The sequence below is a fragment of the Solanum lycopersicum genome, chromosome 8, assembly GCF_036512215.1.
Source record: "Solanum lycopersicum chromosome 8, SLM_r2.1".
NCBI lineage: Eukaryota > Viridiplantae > Streptophyta > Magnoliopsida > Solanales > Solanaceae > Solanum > Solanum lycopersicum.
In genome coordinates this window covers 8,313,330-8,335,041 of record NC_090807.1, presented here as the reverse complement: position 1 = coordinate 8,335,041, position 21,712 = coordinate 8,313,330, and the positions used below count along the sequence as shown (strand labels likewise).

Below are 21,712 nucleotides of genomic sequence, written 5' to 3'. Positions count from 1 at the left end.
TTGATGCCTTGAACTTTCGGCATGGACTAGCTTCTTATGTATTTTTAGCTTCTTAGAATACTCTTAGTTTAGTAATTTGATTATAGATGTTCTTGTGATGATGACTTCCAGATTTTGGGAATAATAATAGTTATTGATTTTATTAATGAGTTTAAGTCTTCCGCATTACTTTATGTTGATATTACCTTGAAATGTTAAGGTTTAGATTGGTTGGTTCGCTCACATAGGAGAGTAAGTGTGGGTATCAGTCGCGGCCCGGATTTGGGTCGTATAACTCATAAGGCAGTATACACGAAACATATAACAAATTTTCAATAATATGCATGTATATGATACATCACATACATAAACAAACTCGTCTGGAATTACTGTTACATTGAAACACACCACTGTTGAATCTATTTATTTATAAATTTTGGAGTTTATGTTTGGCACAAAATTTCCAGCAAAGTCATATATTTGAGCATCAAATTAAATTGTGTAACCAATACACTTTCCTTAGTCCAAATTCTAACAAAAATAGATAGAAGTGCCATGAACACTAATGTCCTACTTTAAAACATTATTCCAATTCTCTTTCGGGAAGAAAGTACAAGTTCTCCTGTTATGTACTTCTTGTCCACATTGCCCACAAGAATTATTGTTCACTGTTATTTTCTCATTCCCATTTTTCTTTCTTTGCTTTCTTCGTCGTCCAGCCAACCTTCTATACCTAGGTGGCTGGATAATTTCATCTAAAACATATTCTGGAACGTTCCAATCCTCCTTATCTGGCATTGGAACCATTACAACCTCGTACATTTTTTCTAATGCATACGGCTTGTAGTAATCAGAGCAATATGGGTGCCAATTTGTAACATTCTTGTGCTTCAAAACTGCAATTACGTGTGCGCAAGGTATCTCATCATGTTGAAACCTTCCACATGTGCAAGTTTTCCTCTCAAGGCATACAATGTATCTTTTTCCGGCTTCATGAACTGAGAAAATATATTCAGATGATTAAACACCCTAAAAATTTAAGAAGTTAGTGATACATTACGTAATATACAATTTATATATCATTTCTAAAACAACAGTTACCATTGAAAATCAGTTTGTTTCTGATACATAAAACAGAAATTTGGGGAAATTGATAAATACCTTCATCTTTGAACTTTTAGATGCGTTTACAATCAATATCTCCTCAAATCTTCGGCCCAATGTGTCCTTTGTATATGACACTATTTCTCTATTTTTATAGTTTCAACTACCAAATAGAAGTCTAGCTACCTCTAAGAAGTCTATTATAGTTAACTTACGTGCATCGATAAGGCATCCATTGATACACTCAACGATGTTTGATGTCATCATTCTACCTCTATTTGTGGTTGAATGAACTCTTGACCACTTCTCATAACCAGCATCTTCAAGGTAATCCTTCACCCTATGATCAACTTTCACAACCTTAGCCATTAATTTATCAAAATCTTCCTTTCTGTATGCTTTTGTCATTGAGTAAAATATATCACTTAGTTTGTTTTTACTCCTTTTGAAGCTTGAACATACATTCTTCCAAAGACGCCATATGCATGCACTATGAGGTACATTTGGGTACACAATGCTTACACTCTTTATGATACTTTCATTTCTATCTGATACAATACACATGTTTTCACGCTCACCAAATGCATTTTTGAACTGTTCGAAGAATCATGTCCACGAACAGTCATTTTCAGTGTCTACAACACCATATGCCAATGGCAATATGCATCCTAATTACAAAGAAGAACACATTTAACTTCATGATACACAATGTTTACACTAAGATATATTAATATAAATATAAAACAAGTTTTACATTACATCAGAATTATAACACTCATACCTGCACCATTGAGTGTGCTTGCTGATACAAAACTACCCTTGTAAGCCCCGCCAAGATGTGCAGCGTCCACTACAACTATAGGAATACAGTAGTTGAACCCTCTTATCAACAGTCTTAGGGATATGAACAGATACATGAATTTATTATCTTCCGTCTTTTGCATCCTTATATATGAATTTGGATACACTTTATTTAGCATCCATATGTATCTCGGCCTCTGTTTATATCCTTCTGATGGCTTACCCTTGAGCATTTCTAGTGCACGTTCTCTAGCACGCCATGCTTGTTGGTACGATATCACAATCCCATCCAATTCTCTAATATCTTCAATTACATCTCGAGGTGTATGGATTCGTTTATGATTTACCAATTTAGGGGCAGTCAGACCACTAATAAATCCAATTGTTGCTTATACTTTTGTTAGTATCTTATCCCTCATCGGACATGTATGTTCACTATTAAAATATCTCACTTTGAATACATCAGATTTTTTTCTGCAAGATGATTTTAAGGTCCATCCACATTGGTCGCTGAAGCAAACCAACACATAACTGTCCAAATTTTTTATTGGTTTAATTCATATAAGAAAATCAATGTTATAATTATCACAACGAAATATATACTACTTATACTTATGTATCAGATACAATATAAATAAAAATGTACTGGAGAAAAACAATCAAATTATAGAGAAATCATTCCAATACCTTTTCTTATCCGATCTTTTCACTCGAAATTGAAGTTGTTCTTTATTTTATATTTAGTCATTACAGCAACGAGTGTTCCTTTGTCTTATACAACTGCCCAGTCTTCACTTCAGTACTATTGGAATCAGTTATATAATTTGTAGCATTTAATTCTGGAATATAATAAATGTCACAAATTCTCGACTCGACCAGAGCAAGAGCTTCAGTATCTTTTTCGGTACCTTCCACGCATACGACTTCACCTGGTGAACAATCAAAATTACGTATCTCCCCAACAATTTTATCATTTTTATCAATTCTAAGCGGATACATGTCGTTTTTGAAGCATTCTTTTTTACTTCAAAATAAAGTTTCACACCCATGTCGTTCTTGATTTTCAATGGACATGAGCTTCCCTCAACAAGGTATCAGATTTCAATATCCTTTGTAACAGTGTTGATCTCAAGCTCTGATAAAATTAACGTTTTCAGATTCACAAATGAAATGGAATGGCCAACAACAATTCCATCAACCTTGTAGCCTTCATAATTAACATCGCTTACCCAAATTCCAGAATGGCGCAACAGAATTGAGATATTCATCTTTAAACCGGTTTTTTTTATTTCTTAGAATGCAGATCAACTTTTACAGGATTAATTTTTATTTAGGAAGCTACTCTGATTTAAAATTTGAATTTACTAATCAGTTACGCAAGCTGTAGAGCGTTAATTATGTGATTTCAGTTAATAATAACAGAAATCACGTTAAATCTTCCTAATTAACCGCAACAGATGTCAACTACGATGTATCACAAGTTATGTATCCCGTGCTCTCAGGATGTATCCCGGTAACTTGAGTTTTAAGAGATTTTTCATAATTTCAATTCTAAAAGGGATAAAAGGTTATTTTTTATTTATAATATGTGGTTCCTATAATTTATACAAAAAAAGAGTTATTTAATGAAACTGTTGATTTTCGATTTTAAACTTTAAAGTTGTTTATATAAACTCTATTGATAAGAGTGCTAAAACCTTCGAAAACAATTAGGATTAGGGTTATTTTTTGCATTTATCAGAAGGAACTTTAAGGCTACATAAATAAGTAAAATTCATCGCCTTCGTAAGAATTGTAAATAATTGATGACATGAGTGATCAATGTCTGAATTATATTTGTTGTTGTTATTTTAAGTGACGATTGCAGATCCACTTCCGCTAAAGAAAAAGTTGCAAGTCTCCTAACTAGTATTTACAATTTTTCACAATTATTATTTGCATTTACAAAAATACATAAAATAAGATATAGACAGTTATTTTTTTTCTAATTTTTCACTATTAATTTTTTTTTAAAAAAAAATCCTTTCTATAGCTCACACCTAGGGGTCTTCATGCTTCGGTTTGAATCGGTTATTGATTAAAATTAAAACCAGAAAAATCTAGTCGGTTTTTAATATTTCTAGAACCAAACCAAACCAAATGAAAAAATAACCATCGGTTTGGTTCAGTTTTTCTGATTTATTCGGTTTGAAAGTAATAATTTTTTTGAGGAAGTACGTATCTTGATAGACACAAACACCAAGTAGATGAATAATCTACAGAAAAGCTAACGTCAGTTCAGTCAAACAATTAAGCAATATTAGAGTTATCATTACACGAAAAAGTGATTCATTTAAGAGAAAGTGTGACTATTTTATGTGAAGTATAGTAGGTAATGACTAAAATGGATTTTGATGGACTTGGATTTGAGATTGTTATACTTGGCTAAAGTGTTGGGCTTGAGAAAATGGTAAAGTTTAAGACTTAAGTTAATTAAAATTTAACAAAATATTTTTAGTTTATTTATGAATAATAAATAAATAATTATAAAATTTATATATTCTAATTTATCGGTTCAGCTTGGTTATTTTTGCGGTTATTTTTTAGTAAAAATCAAAATCAAACCAAATAGTGTCGGTTTTCACAACTTAAAAATCAAACCTAACCAAATTGAACCAAATATCAGTTATCTTTAATCGGTTTGGTTTGAATTGCGGTGCAATTTAATTATTAACCATAACCATGAACAGCTCTAAAGTCGCGCCTGTTCTTCTACATTTATAAATGACATGTCTTTTAATCATATTAATAAAATATTCATAATTATCTAATCTTTCACATTTATCAATTTCATTATTTAATTTTGCATGTCTTAAAATATGAGAGAAAAAATTAGTTACTTATTTTGTTTTTAAAAATTTTAAAATAATTATTCAATTCAATCAACTTTTAACCTTTCACTATAATTGTCTTCTTTATTATAGATTTTAATGTATATGCATGTTTTCATCATCCTTCAGTTTTTATAATTCTTAAATAATTTTATCAATGTCGAGTAATACTATATTAAAAGATGGAATGGGAGATTAAAAGACAAAAGTTGACTTATATATACCTTTTATTATCAAACTATGCTACCAAACTATGCATACATGAACCAACCATTTTAGTTTAGTTATGCTTGGAAAATGCTCCAACATATACTAATGTATTTTTTATGGGCAACTTTCACATATAGTAAATAAAAAAATTATATTTGTATGCTATAACAAAGTTTGTATAATTGTGTCATAGCAAACATAGAAATTATATAATTCGCTATACATATACAGTTGAAGCAAATTGTATAAAACGAAGTGTATAAAACCAAAAAGAGAAAGACACTTGGGCAGAGAACTGTATAAAACGAATTGTATTATTATAAGTGTATAGAATGATTATATACAATTTGAATTTGTATAAAATGAGAAAGAGAGAAAGACAAAAGATACTTGACAAGGAATATACAATTGAATCGAATTGTATAAAATGAGAAAGAGAGAAATTAGATACAATTTGAAAATTGTATAAAACGAGAAAGAGTGAAAGAGAAAAGAAACTGGGCAGGGGGTATTTCTATTGTATAATTATAAGTGTATAGGACGAAAATATAAGTACTTGCATGTGCATATAAAATTTTCTCACGCTTTATACAAACAGAAACACAATTTATACATTTCGCTTCTGTTTGTATAAGTGAGAAAGGCGAGGGTGGCGAGCGAGATTTGACAGAGTGGCGAGCGAGATCTGGAAGAGGGGAGAGAGGGGAACAAAAATATATGTATTTATACAATTTTCTCTGCTTTAGACAATTAGAAATAATTTTTATACACTTATGTATAAAAAGTGAGGAAGCGAGCGAGAGATTGGAGGAGAGTGGCGAGCGACATATTTGGGTGAGAGGCGCCTGACAATTTTTTGCAAACGTTTGCTATGGAGCACAATTAAATCAAACCCTATCTACTCCATTTATTTTAGGTTATTAGTTTGCTATTATATACGATTTTCCTTTTTTTTTTAATATAGTAGCAATTCATCTAATGAAATGATGTATTGATGAATATTTATCTTAATTATGCTTATTATATGTCTTTTATTCATAGTAAAGTTTCTTTATAGACTAATATATCTCATCTTATTAGTTAGAAATTTTATTTTTTTCCTTTATACTATTTTCTTCTCAACATGTGCTATTATTAAATGTCTTTTATTCATAGTAAAGTTTCTTTATAGACTAATATATCTCATCTTATTAGTTAGAAATTTTATTTTTTTCCTTTATACTATTTTCTTCTCAACATGTGCTAAATTTTGGTGAATCATCTATGTCATCTATATCGAGAAGCTTGATACATATAACAGATTTCTTCTAAGGTAACTTTATACACTCAATCTTTAAACTCATACAACCAATTCTGCTCCTATTTTATTTCAATTTCGTTTATGATGTATATTTTTCTTAGATTAAATTTGTTCAAGAATATAATAAGTGATTGATACAATGTAACTTAAAAAACCGATTTAAAGTTTATGACTCAAAAACAATGGTAAAAATTAATTTCATAACAAGAAATTAATTACATATGAAATTAAATACAATTATATTTTTAAATACTTTTTTTTAAAAATTAAATGGAAAAGGACATTGAAAATGGTACAAAACTATCCTCCATCTACCTATTTAACAAAAAATAATTACATGTGAAATTAAATACAATTATATTTGTAAATACTTTTTTAAAAATTAAATGGAAAAGGGCCTAAAATACACTCGAAGTATTGGAAATGGTACAAAACTATGCTCCATCTACCTATTTGCTCCAAAATACACTTCTCATCACTTATTGGCTCCAAAATACCATTCTCATCCACCTTTGGGTTCAAAATTGACCACTTACTTGACGGTTTTAAATTTAAACTATTTAAATATTTTTTTGAAATAGTTGTGCTTAACTATTGATCATAATTTAATTTATTAGTATAATTATAAACCAACCCACTACTAATTACTAATTATATCTCACCCAATTAATAAATCCGTCCCAAACCACGTTATTAAACCAAGCCCTGAATCCTTCCTTTCTAAGACTGTGTTCTTCTCAGTCAATTTCTCCCATGTTTATCAGAAGTATCCACTGATTTTCAAGATTTAAACAAATTGCAAAATTGCCTTTCTATTTTTGGTTGGATTTTAATTGAATTGAAAATCTCAAGAACCAATATCGAGTCTTCAAAAATTGAATAATGATGAAAGAGTGATAGGAAAATTTCTTTTAGGTTTATAAGATTAGTGTTTTGCTTATTTCTCACTTAACTGGTCTATATTACTATCTGTAGCTCTTGTTTGGAAGTGAATGAGGTTGTTTGTTTGTTAATGTTGAATGAATAGTCTTCGTAATTCATTTGTTGATTATAACTAGTTAAATGATCTTGTTTGAAGCCAATGAGGTAGTTTGTTTGTTAATATTAAATGAATGGTTATTAAAACATTAATCTTATAAACCTAGGAGAAAATGACTGAGAAGAACATAATCGGATGGGTTTATTAATTGAATAGATTTAGTAAGTAATGGGTGGGTAGTGAGTTGTTTTATAAATTATATTAATAAATTAAATTATAACAAATAGTTGAGTGGTACATATTATTAAAATTATTTAAATAGTTTAAATTTAAAAACGTTAAATAAGTGGTCAATTTTGATCCAAATGTGGATGAGAATGTATTTTGAAGCTCATAGGCGATGGAGGATAGTTTTGTGCTATTTCTAATACTCCAAGGATATGTTAGATTCTTTTCTGAAAATTAAATAAAGAAGGAAGAAGAAATTAAACATAACATAAGAACTCTTCTATTACAAATATTGTATATGTTAATTTTTCATCTCTCTCTCTATATATATATATAGAGAGAGAGAGTGATATTAAAATCTCTTAATAAAAAAACAATTATCATAGGAGGTGAAAAGTCAATTGAATGAAATAAATGTTTTTTCATCTATATCGAAATGCTTGGTAAATATAATAGATTTCTTCTAAGGTAATTTTATGGACTCAATTTTTAAATTCATAAAAGAAAATTTCGCTCCAATTTTATCTCAGCTTCTTTTATGATATATTATATTCTTAGATTAAATTTGCTCAAGAATATGATTAGTGATTGGTGATGTGTAATTTTGAAAACTATTTGTAAGTTTATAACTAAAGTATATGTCACGATCCAAATCGGGCCGCGACTGGCACCCACACTTACCCTCCTATGTGAACGAATCAACCAATCTAAACCTTAACATTTCAATATAATATCAACAGAAAATAATGCGGAAGACTTAAACTCATTAATAAAAATCAATTCAATAACTTCTAAAAACTCAACAACTATTATTATCCCCAAAATCTGGAAGTCATCATCACAAGAACATCTATCCTCAAATTACTAATCTAAGAGTATCTAAGAAGCTAAAATACATAAAAAGCTAGTCCATGCCGGAACTTCAAGGCATCAAGACATGAAGAGGAAGATCCAGTCCAAGCTAGAAGCATTAGCTCACCCTGAAATCCGGAGTAATGAAGACTGGCTAGAGTTGCGGTTGAGTTGAAGACGACGGCACGTTTGCTGCACTCCACAAATAACAAGGAAAGAAACATACAAGTAGGGGTTAGTACAAAACACGGGTACTGAGTAGATATCATCGGTCAACTCAAAATAGAAAACAGTATATATCAGATAATATCATAAATCCACTACAATACTCAATCTGTAGCAACACCATGTACAAGAATCTTTGATAATTAACGTCAAGTACATTCATGAGGACTCAAGCCTCCATATCATACTCATTTGGAAATTAGGTTCATTAGATTGAGTATATTAACATCTTTCAAGATTCATCACCTTTATTCTTGTGTCGGTACGTGACACTTCGCTCCCTTACTACTATGTGTCGGAACGTGACACTCCGATCCCCTAGTTCTACGTGTCGGTTCGTGACACCCGATCCCCTAATTCTATGTGTCGGTTCGTGACACCCGATCCACTAATTCTACGTGTCGGTTCGTGACACCCGATCCCCTAATTCTACGTGTCGGTTCGTAACACCCGATCCCCTAATTCTACGTGTCGGTTTGTGACACCCGATCTCCTAATTCTACGTGTCGGTTCGTGACACCCGATCCCTTAATTCTACGTGTCGGTTCGTGACACCCGATCCCCTAATTCTACGTGTCGGTTCGTGACACCCGATCCCCTAATTCTACGTGTCGGTTCGTGACACCCGATCCCCTTCTCGATCGATCCTCTCTCTCTCTTCTTGTTCTTTCTATTTTCTTTATTCAAACCCTCTTTCTTTTACCCTAATTAGAATATAATTAAGAATAAAAGATGGCAATAATAACCCACTAATTTACGCAAGGTTACCTCTTTTAGCCCCCAAGTAATTGAGTTATTAATATTAAACCACTAACTTTATAATTATAAGCTAGAATAGTCAAAAACGTCCCTTAAAATATTAAAGAAATCCGACTCCGCCTGGGATTACGCAGCCTGTGACGGGCCGCCGTGCCTGCGACGGTCCGTCCTGCTGCTCCGTCACAGAGTTCAGAGACTGAAATTTACTGAAGAGTCTATGACGGCCCGTCATGCCTGTGACGGTCCGTCCTGCCATTTCGTTACGAAGTTCAGAGAGTCGATTTCAGTATCCATTTTTCAGAATTTCTAAGTGTTTTGGAACGAGACCCCTCGACGGTCCATCGTGCCCATGACGGTCCGTCGTGGGTTCTGTCGTCTCAGCTTGTTTTTCCAGAAATAAAATCTGCTGCTCAAAACGACTAAACAGGTCGTTACAATAGATACTAATTTACCCATCGTTCGTCCCCGAACGATTGTAAGAAGAAAACAAGAGCGAAAAGGAGTACCTGAATCTGTAAACAGGTGTGGGTATCTTTCTCGCATATCAGCCTCTCTCTCCCAAGTGGCTTCTTCGACGGGTCGATTCTTCCATTGAACTTTGATGGATGCAATCTCCCTTGATCTCAACTTGCGAATTTCTCTATCTAGAATGGCAACAGGCTCCTCCTCATAAGTCAAATTCTCATCAAGCAAAACTGAATCCCAACGAATGATGTAGTTTCCATCCCCATGGTATCTTTTCAACATAGACACATGAAATACCGGATGCACTCCGGACAGCCCTGGAGGCAAGGCTAACTCATAAGCTACCTCCCCCACGCGCTTCAGAACCTCGAAGGGACCAATATACCTTGAGCTTAGTTTACCCCTTTTTCCAAACCGCATCACCCCTTTCATGGGCGAAACTTTCAGCAAGACTTGTTCACCCTCCATGAACTCCAAGTTTCTAACCTTTCGATCTGCAAATTCCTTTTGCCTACTTTGCGCCGCTAACAGCTTTTCTTGAATAGATTTCACTTTATCCAACGATTCTCTCAGAAGGTCAGTACCCCAAGGCCTAACCTCAAATGCATCAAACCAACCAATGGGAGACCTACATCTCCTCCCATACAATGCTTCGAATGGAGCCATATCAATACTTGAGTGATAGCTATTATTGTATGAAAACTCCGCTAAGGGTAAGAAGTTATCCCAATGGCCTCCAAATTCTATCACACATGCATGAAGTATATCCTCCAACACTTGAATTGTTCGCTCAGACTGACCATCGGTCTGAGGGTGAAATGCAGTACTAAGGTCTAACCTAATACCTAATTCAGCATGCAATGTTCTCCAAAACTTAAAAGTAAACTGCGTACCTCTATCTGATATGATGGAGAGTGGAACTCCATGCAATCGAACAATTTCTGAGATGTAAATTTTGGCTAACTTCTCTGCATTGTAAGTCACCTTGACCGGAATGAAATGAGCAGACTTAGTTAACCTATCAACAATCACCCAAATAGAGTCATACTTACCCATTGTCTTTGGAAGACCAACCACGAAATCCATTGCAATCCTTTCCCACTTCCATTGAGGAATGGTCATTCTCTGAAGTGTTCCTCCGGGCCTCTGGTGTTCATACTTTACTTGCTGACAATTTGGACATTTGGCAACAAACTCCACAATGTCACGCTTCATTCTACTCCACCAAAAATGTTGCTTTAGGTCACGGTACATCTTGGTTGCACCAGGATGTATAGAATATCCGGAACTATGAGCCTCTGTCAGAATAGTGTTGATCAAATCATCAACGCGGGGTACACATACCCTTCCCTTTATTCTCAAAACACCTTCCTCATCGATTTGTGCTTCCTTATCCTCTCCTCGTAACACCATATCTCGAATTTGGCTTAGTTTCTCATCATCAAACTGCTTTCCCTTGATCTTGTCAAGAAAAGAAGATCTCGCCTCCACACAAGCCAACAATCCTCCCTTCTCATTTACTTCTAACCTCATGAAGTCGTTAGCCAGAGTCTGAACCTCTCTAGACAATGGACGTCTAGAAACTTGCAAGTGAGCTAGACTTCCCATGCTCCCTGCCTTTCTACTTAAGGCTTCTGCCACAACATTAGCCTTTCCCGGATGATACAAGATAGTGATGTCGTAGTCCTTCAGTAGTTCCATCCATCTCCTCTGTCTCAAGTTCAAATCTTTTTGAGTAAAGACGTACTGTAGGCTACGATGATTTGTGTAGACTTCACACTTAACTCCATATAAATAGTGTCTCCATTGCTTTAATGCAAATACTACCGCAGCCAACTCCAAATCATGGGTCGGATAATTATGTCCGTGCACCTTTAATTGCCTTGAAGCATAAGCAATTACGTTCTTCTCTTGCATTAGTACTGCACCCAAACCCGAATAGGATGCATCACAATAGACAATGAAATCTTTACCTTCCACGGGTAAGGTGAGAATTGGTGCAGTAGTCAACAAAGTCTTGAGCTTCTGAAAGCTTTCTTCACACTTGTCCGACCATACAAATGGAACATTCTGCTTAGTCAAGTTCGTCAATTGGGAAGCAATGGAAGAGAATCCCTTGACAAATCGACGGTAATAGCTAGCTAAACCAACAAAGCTCCTTATTTCTGACACATTAGTAGGTCTTACCCAATTCTTCACTGTCTCAATCTTAGAAGGATTCACCATCACGCCCTCCTTAGACACCACGTGCCCCAAGAAGGACACTGAATCTAGCCAAAACTCACACTTGGAGAATTTGGCATAGAGCTTTTTCTCCCTCAGCATTTCCAATACCATTCTCAAATGCTCTTCATGTTCCTTCTTGCTCTTTGAGTATACCAATATATCATCAATAAATACGATCACAAAGAGATCCAAGTATGGCTTAAAAATCCCGTTCATCAAGCTCATGAAAGCAGCAGGGGCATTCGTAAGACCAAAAGACATTACTACAAATTCGTAATGCCCATACCTAGTTCGAAAAGCAGTCTTTGGCACATCCGTTGCCCGTATCTTCAATTGATGATAACCGGATCTCAAGTCAATCTTAGAGAAGACACAAGCACCTTGTAACTGATCGAACAAATCATCAATGTGAGGAAGAGGATACTTGTTCTTAACCGTTACCTTATTTAGTTGTCTGTAGTCTATGCACATTCGAAAGCTCCCATCCTTTTTCTTCACAAATAATACCGGAGCACCCCAAGGAGATGCACTTGGTCTAATAAAGCCTTTGCTTAGCAACTCTTGAAGTTGTGCCTTTAACTCTCTTAACTCCCCGGGAGCCATTCTATAAGGGGGTATAGAAATGGGGCGAGTACCCGGTTCAAGATCAATGCAGAAGTCAATATCTCTATCCGGTGGCATGCCAGGAAGGTCTGCGGGAAACACATCTAAAAACTCACGAACTATCGAGACCGACTCAATTGGAGGTACTTGGGTAGTATCATCCCTGAGATGTGCCAAGAACGCTAAACAACCCTTACTAACCATTTTCTTAGCACGAAGAAAGGAGATGATACGAACCGGATGGGAAGTGTAGTCGCCCTACCACACTAACAGATCTGTCCCAGGCTTGGCTAACGCCACAGTTTTAGCATTACAATCCAAGATTGCAAAATTTGGAGAAAGCCAAGTCATACCCAGAATTACATCGAAGTCAACCATTTCTTGAAAGGATTTTGCCGTAGCCGCTACCTGTAAGGCTGAAATCCGCAATTCTGACCTCAACCCCTTCACAAAACGGCGAATTCCGCTCTTGTGGACTGAAACAAAGTTGGGTAGCATACCTGGATAATGCACGAAACTTAGCCTCATATGCAGTGACCGACATCCTACCTTGCTCTAGGCTCAAGAACTCATCTCTTTTCCTATCCCTCAAAGTACGAGGGATATATTTCTCCATAAACAAGCTAGAGAATGATGCCCAAGTCATAGGTGGTGCCTCTGTTGGTTGACACTCAACATGTGACCGCCACCACATTTTGGCGTTCCCTTGAAACTGATAAGTCACAAACTCAACACCAAACCGTTCTACTATGCCCATCTTGTGTAGTAGCTCATGACAGTCAACCAGAAAATCGTAAGCATCCTCCGATTCAGCACCCTTGAAGACTGGAGGTTTCAATTTCAAGAACTTACTGAAAATTTCATGCTGATCATTTCATTACAGGCCCTGCAGTCAGACGAGGAAATGTGCCTATTTCCAATGAGGCATCCATGCGGGGAGCCACAGTAGCCGCATGTTGTACCTCCGGAGCCTGAGGTGCTGGTGCAGAAAACACTGTAGGTGTTTGACCTTGATCAGATAACCCACTAAGATAAGCAAACACCTGATTTATCATCTCTGGGGTAGGCTGGGGTGGCAATCCCTCATTCTGCACTTGTTCATTTTCCCCATCCTCTCCTTCTCTTATTACTTCCTCAGTCAGTGGAGGAGTCACTGCCCTAGTACGAGATGGGCTAGGTGCTCGTCCTCTTCCCCTAGAGGACGTCCTCCCATGAACTCTACCACGGCCTCTTGCCGCTACTCTTCCTCGAGCTACAGCCCCAATGGCTGGCTCAGACGCACCCTGTCCCGCCGGTGCTGGTGTTGGCGCAGTCGTTGCTCTAGTTCTAACCATCTGCGAAATAGAGTGAAGATGGTCAGATACCAATTTGTATCACCTAGATACCAATTGGACCCAAGTAATAGCACGAAAAAAAGAAAGAATGGAATTTTCCTAAAGTCTTATAGCCTCTCAAAGAAAAGTAAAGGCGTCCCCCTACCGTTCCTTAAGACTCTACTAGACTCGTTCTTGTGTGATGAGACCAACGAACCTAATGCTCTGATACCAAGTTTGTCACGATCCAAATCGGGCCGCGACTGGCACCCGCACTTACCCTCCTATGTGAGCGAACCAACCAATCCAAACCTTAACATTTCAATATAATATCAACAGAAAATAATGCGGAAGACTTAAACTCATTAATAAAAATCAATTCAATAACTTCTAAAAACTCAACAACTATTATTATCCCCAAAATCTGGAAGTCATCATCACAAGAACATCTATCCTCAAATTACTAATCTAAGAGTATCTAAGAAGCTAAAATACATAAAAAGTTAGTCCATGCCGGAACTTCAAGGCATCAAGACATAAAGAGGAAGATCCAGTCCAAGCTAGAAGCATTAGCTCACCCTGAAATCCGGAGTAATGAAGACTGGCTAGAGCTGCGGTTGAGTTGAAGACGACGGCACATTTGCTGCACTCCACAAATAACAAGGAAAGAAACATACAAGTAGGGGTCAGTACAAAACACGGGTACTGAGTAGATATCATCGGTCAACTCAAAATAGAAAACAGTATATATCAGATAATATCATAAATCCACTACAATACTCAATCTGTAGCAACACCATGTACAAGAATCTTTGATAATTAACGTCAAGTACATTCATGAGGACTCAAGCCTCCATATCATACTCATTTGGGAATTAGGTTCATTAGATTGAGTATATTAACATCTTTCAAGATTCATCACCTTTATTCTTGTGTCGGTACGTGACACTCCGCTCCCTTACTACTATGTGTCGGAACGTGACACTCCGATCCCCTAGTTCTACGTGTCGGTTCGTGACACCCGATCCCCTAATTCTATGTGTCGGTTCATGACACCCGATCCCCTAATTCTACGTGTCGATTCGTAACACTCGATCCCCTAATTCTACGTGTCGGTTCGTGACACCCGATCCCCTAATTCTACGTGTCGGTTCGTGACACCCGATCCCCTAATTCTACGTGTCGGTTCGTGACACCCGATCCCCTAATTCTACGTGTCGATTCGTGACACCCGATCCCCTAATTCTACGTGTCGGTTCGTGACACCCGATCCCCTTCTCGATCGATCCTCTCTCTCTCTCTTCTTGTTCTTTCTATTTTCTTTATTCAAACCCTCTTTCTTTTACCCTAGTTAGCATATAATTAAGAATAAAAGATGGCAATAATAACCCACTAATTTACTCAAGGTTACCTCTTTTAGCCCTCAAGTAATTGAGTTATTAATATTAAACGACTAACTTTATAATTATAAGCCGGAATAGTCAAAAACGTCCCTTAAAACATTAAAGAAATCCGACTCCGCCTGGAATTACGCAGCCTGTGACGGGCCGTCGTGCCTGCGACGGTCCGTCCTGCTGTTTCGTCACAGAGTTCAGAGACTGAAATTTACTGAAGAGTCTGTGACGGCCCGTCATGCCTGTGACGGTCCGTCCTGCCATTCCGTTACGAAGTTCAGAGAGTCGATTTCAGTATCCATTTTTCAGAATTTCTAAGTGTTTTGGAACGAGACCCCTCGACGGTCCGTCGTGCCCATGACGGTCCGTCGTGGGTTCCGTCGTCTCAGCCTGTTTTTTCAGAAATAAAATCTGCTGCTCAAAACGACTAAACAGGTCGTTACAGTATATAGGCAAAAGTAAATTTTATAGCAAAAAATGAAAATGGATAAGAATTCTTCTATTATAAATATATTATTTGTAAATTGGTTCATAAAATTAATAACTTGTATTATACATAATATATGTTAATGTACTTCAAATAATTGTTCTGAGTAGTGAGAGACTCAAAACTATTCATTAAAAATAACGATAATATTTTAATTTTTCATGTTAAAAGTTACATTCAAGTAAATTAGTAACTTCTTTTTATAATAATGATATAGTTAGAAGTTGGATGTACTTGTCAGCGCTTCGTGCCATATAACAATAATTAGAATGACGATTTTATAAATATTCCATCCACTTCCTTTTTTTATATTATGTGTTTATAATGTAGTTATTAATACATAAATTGAAATGGATGAATTAAAAAAAAATTAGATTCATAATCAACTGGCTAAGCCATTCCGATAAATTGCTATAACTAAAAGTGTACCTAGAATCTTCCATTAAAAATGTTCCCAACATTCGCTACTTACACAAATTTTATATAAACTTCATCAAGTCACAGAAAATCAGTTTCACAATTCTGTTACTAATAATTCTCTCAAGCAATTCAATAAAAAAAACATTCTCTTTTCCACACAGCACACACACACTTCCTCTCTCTAACTAGAGCTTAACAATAGCCGACTTACTCCTCTGTGTTCTCCTACTGGTCGCAGAATACCTTTGTCATCACTTCAATGGTTGTATTCCACCACTACAAGTTGTGCCCACAAGTTTGTTTCATTCTCTACAAGCATTTCTTCACCACCGGTCATCAATATATCCGGCTCACCTTTGATTCAATGTTGCGACAATTTCGTGGTTGCCATTAATTACAATGTCGTGATTTGTTTCTACTTGGTTCATAACTGGATGATCCTTCGCTTGTCGTAAGATTACCTATCCATTTTTCAATATCGACATTTAATTAACTTCCATAAATAAATGACAATATTATGACTGAATATTTTTCTTAATCATACTAGTTTGTCCACTTTAGTGACTAACAAGCTATATGAATACAAATGCACACATAATAACATAAAATTTTGTGTATATGAATACTTTATGCATTTAGTCTGTCCACTTTTATAACTAACAAAGTATAGAAACATAATATATGCATCAAGCGATAATAAATATTATATGTGTAGACATTAATTTCTCCACTATGACCACTTTGATGACTAACAAACTATTTTCACAAAATACACTTATTTATTGCTTAGTGTAACAACAATTTTAATTTTACTAGACAGTTTAAAACAAAATATAATAATTACATTTTGGAAAGATTAACTTAAAATCCCCCGTATGGAGCCACCGTCGTTTCGTCTGGCATGTACTCTCGGGACCTCCGAGTACGACAAAGTGAAAGAGTCCAAACACTTCAAATATTCCAGCACAAAATTATGTTAAAACTTCAATGTTATATTCAAATAGAATTTGATGGTTGACACAATATAATCATTAAACGTTTAAGATGGCATGGTACAGAAACTCTGACCAAATATAGCTAATATATAGAATATTCTATTGTATTAAAATTAATCAAACTAAAATAATTGACTAAAAGAAATTAAGGCATATAAGGTAGCGTTCTATGGTACATCATGTACGAGGATTGTGCAAAAATTGTGTTGTATTTCCTTTCTTGTGGTCAAAGTTTTGTATGAAAAACTTTAGTGAACATATTGTATTACAGAGTTACATCTAATGTGATGTTTGGACGATGCCTATGATAATTTTTTTCTTTTTCTAATTTGAATTATTTGCAGAAGATATACAAAGATTATCTGTTCAAACAATTCAAGTTTGGATGTCACAAGTAAGATTAAATATTTTAATACATAATATCATGATTTTGAACACGATAATATTATATAGAGATCGTTAGGATCACATACCTGATGCGGAAGATATCATCAAATCGGAAGTGTTAGTTGTAAATGGTTTCTACTCCTTGTCGTAGCCTTACGTTACCACAACCGTCAACGATGATATTATTGTATAGAATATGTGATAATCCCAATTGATGGAGGAAGACCAATTTATAGAGGTTAAGACTTAAACTGGTACGTCTATCAAATAACCAATGTACGGGCCAGATCTATTATTCGTTAAATATTATTGATGGTATTTCTTGGGCTACAAGAAACTTAGGCCATAAGTAAGAAAAAATCTTACATTCTCCCACTTGGCACAATGACCATATAATATTAATATTTCATAAACATTAGTTGCACTTACAATAAGTATCTTCTATAATGTCCATCATACATACCTCAATATAACAACCTACTAATGTGAGTTATGACGGTTGTACATAAAATTTTAGTTACATACTTCCTTTCATATAGTACATTAGTGACTTATCATACTAGGTTCATATCAAACATATACCATTACGATCCACAATAATGTGTCATAGAGACCTATCTTGTAATTATCAAAACAATAACTTATACACCATTAGAAATAAGAAATCCATTAATAATGTATATCATAAACATATAATTGAGCTCAGATTGTAGAAACATCATAAATCTATCAATCATAAGTACAATCAAGACCATATTGTGAATACGTTCTTTAAATACCTTTGTTTTAACGAATATGCAATCATGAGATCAATTCTAATATTCTCAAGTTACACTCTTTATTTCTGAACTTTTTTCTTGACAGTAAAATACTTTAATTCCATATATTTGACACCTTTGTATTACTTATCATTCTTGAAGAACAATAATGCTTCAGTATTATCACAATAAATTTTTAATGACTTGATAATGATGTCAACAACCTCAAGTCTTGAAATGAAGTTTCGCAGTCATAATTCATGAATTGTGGCTTCATAACATGCCACAAGTTCTGAATTCATTATGGATACACCAATGATAGATTGCTTAGCACTCTTCCATAATATTGCTCCTTTAGATAATAGGAACAAGTAACCAAACATGAATTTTCTAGTGTCAACACATTCGACAAAATTTGAATATGAGTATCAAGTAATTTTTAAGTTCTTGATATGCATCCGTTAAAAGCTCTAGGAGTAGATCGTATGACGCCTTTTTACTTTCAAAAGTATTGGACTGTTATCTCTTTTGATGTTTGTGAAGCTGTAAAAAGCTTTTTTCATTTAGGATATTTGTTACCTTCTTGGAAACAGTCTCTTATAATTTTTATTCCTAAAGTGAAAAATCCTAGTGATGTTAGTCAATTTCGACCCATAAGTTTATGCTCTACAATATACAAAATTATTGCTAAAATCATTGTCAAGACACTTAAAGGTTACCTTCCCAATATTATTTCTCCAATTCAATTTGCTTTTATTGGAAAACGATAAATAGTTCATAATGTTGTTCTAGCTCATGAGTTCATTCATCTTCTTAAAAATAAAAGACGTGGAAAACAAAAATATATGACCATTAAGCTAGATATGACTAAAGCTTATGATCGAGTTGAGTGGATTTATATTCAAATGTTTTTTTAAAAAAAAATTGGGTTCATGATACTTTTATTAACTAGATTATGCAATGCATCACTACCCTAGCATATAATTTTAACATTAATGGGTACATAGAGGGAGAAGTAAAACCTAGTTTTACTAGAGGAATAAGACAAGGAGATCCACTTTCTTCATATATTATATTGTTATATGTGGAAGGTCTCTCCAGACTCTTAAATCAAGCGGAATTATGTGGGGATATACAAGGTTTAAGCTTAAGTAGAGGTGGGCCTACGATAATCATTTATTTTTTTGCTGATGACTCCTTTATCTTTTGTAATGCTAATATTCAGAATGCTCAAAAAAATTCTGAAATGTTAAAGATATATGAAAAGTGTTCGGGCCAAAAAGTGAACTTCATTGAATCTGCTATTTTCTTTAGTAAAAATTGTTCTAATATTGAAAAAGATAATATTAGTGAAGTGGTAGGGCAACTACAAAGGAATAACTTAGGATTGTATTTGGGGCTGCCTGCGGTAGTTGGAAAATTAAAGAAAAAAATGCTAGAGTTTATTAAAGATAGGGTGAAATTCAAAATAAAAGGATGGAAAAATAACTTCTTAAGTCCGGCTGGAAAAGAAGTGATGCTTAAATCTGTTTTGTCTGCTATTCTTGTTTTCAATTTCCAAATTCATCAAGTAAAGAGATTACAACTATGTTATCTAATTTTCGGTGGGGGCATGATAAGGATAAAAGGAAGATGCATTTTGAAAAATGGGAGATCCTTTGTTCAACAAAGTCTAAAAGGGGCATAGGCTTTAGAGAATTAAAGTCATTTAATCAAGCTTTGTTGGCAAAGCTTGCTTGGAGAATTTTGACCCAAGAAGATTCTTTACTGTTTAGAATCCTGAAGAGTAAATATTTTCCACCTACTGCTTTCCTTAAAGACACTTTTTCGTCTACTAGTTCTTGGATATGGAAAAGCATTATTTGGGGTAGAGATCTTTTACAAAGGGCATTAGATGGAGGATAGGCTGTGGAGAAAGTATTAAAGTATGGACAGATCCATGGATTCCTAACTCTAGTGGTTTCAAACCTAATCTAATGCATGCTCCACTAGAGGTCGAGTTGAGAATGAATGATCTTATAGAAAAAAGTGCCGATGCATGGAAACTGGATGAACTTCAAAATTGTTTTTGACCAAATGGCGTTAATACAATAGTATCTATACCTATCTAAACTACAGATTCACCAGATAAGATTATTTGGCACCATAAAAAGTCTGGAAAGTATGAGGTTAAATCACGATACAACTTAGTTAGGAAAATGTTCATATGTGAACAAGTGAGTAATGAGAAAGCCCAATCACTTTTTATGGTCTATGATTATTAAAAACAAGTATAAGCATTTTATTTGGAAATGTATATTGAATGTATTATTGGTCAACCACGTGATTTCTAAGAGAATGAGGCATATGTCTAGAGTGTGTAAGGGTTGTTGACTTAAGAATGAAACGATTGATCACAAGTTCTTTAGATTCCCTAGTGCCCAATTAGTTTGGAAAATTTGCTCCATTCATTGCCCTAATTTCGAAAATACTATGAATTTTGCTGGATGGTGGGATGATCGTTTTACTAATGCTAAAACATATCCTGAGTCTATTGATTTTTTAAAATTAAGTATTTCTATTATTTGGCAAATTTCGAAGGCTAGAAATTCAAAGCGTTTCAATGAAGAAATTTCTGATCGTAATGATATTGTTAACAAAGCTCTTTTTGATTTTCATGAGTATGAAAGCAATTTGTTCCTTCATTTTCCCCTATAGTTATACCTGCTTGTAATGATGATAGAAATATAACTATGGTACAAGATGGTATTGTTGTGTTTGCAAATGCTGGTATGCATAAGGGAAAGAAGACGACAAAAATTGGCGTGGTGGTTTTGGATAGCTACGGTAACCTGCTTCATACCTTTGTTCCCCAATTCAATATGTTGGGAAATCCATCACTGCTGAAGCAATGACAATTCGTATGGCACTGGAAAATGCTAGAGAAAAGGGGTGGACAAAGGTGCAAATCTTATCAGATGCGAAAAATGTGGTGGATATGGTACTACAAAGAACTATAGTCTCATGGGAGATAGAGACTCTAAGTGAAGACATTTGGACCCTTATGAAGTGCTTTGCGATGGTCAATGTAAAGCATATCCAAAGCTCTTGTAACTTAGAAACACATAATTTAACAAAGTTTTCTATTTCATTAGTATGCAAAGTTGTTTGGCTTTCTAATTTCCCTAGATGGATTGTAAGTGATGCTATCACATCTTTCAACTCTTTGAACCTTTTTATGCATTAATATAACTAGCGTATTGGCTGTAAAAAAAAAGTTAATACCTTTTGTTTGGAAGGAAAAAAATGTGCATTATCCATAAAAATGAAATTGTTCAATTTCATATTTATTCAATATAATAAATGATTCAATATTAT

General features: G+C 34.7%; 1 protein-coding gene and 1 long non-coding RNA gene across 2 annotated transcripts; both read right to left on the bottom strand.

The window, feature by feature from the left end:
• Positions 1-549: 549 nt before the first annotated feature.
• Positions 550-1,491, bottom strand: LOC138337803 (uncharacterized). The gene is made up of 2 exons (XM_069288232.1): positions 1,299-1,491; positions 550-875 (listed from the first exon to the last, which is right to left on the bottom strand). Exons 1-2 carry the CDS (start codon positions 1,489-1,491, stop codon positions 550-552), a joined length of 519 nt encoding a protein of 172 aa, XP_069144333.1.
• A 14,663-nt stretch (positions 1,492-16,154) lies between these two features.
• Positions 16,155-17,800, bottom strand: LOC138337677 (uncharacterized). The gene is made up of 2 exons (XR_011211079.1): positions 17,684-17,800; positions 16,155-16,676 (listed from the first exon to the last, which is right to left on the bottom strand). It is a non-coding gene; the product is annotated as an uncharacterized lncRNA (long non-coding RNA).
• Positions 17,801-21,712: the final 3,912 nt, after the last annotated feature.

Coding starts and splice junctions, on each gene's coding strand:
- LOC138337803 (XM_069288232.1), bottom strand. CDS start 1,491: ATGACAAAAGCATACAGAAAGGAAGATTTTGATAAATTAATGGCTAAG. Junction 876..1,298: donor TGGATGCCTTATCGATGCAC/GTAAGTTAACTA, acceptor ACGTAATTGCAG/TTTTGAAGCACAAGAATGTT.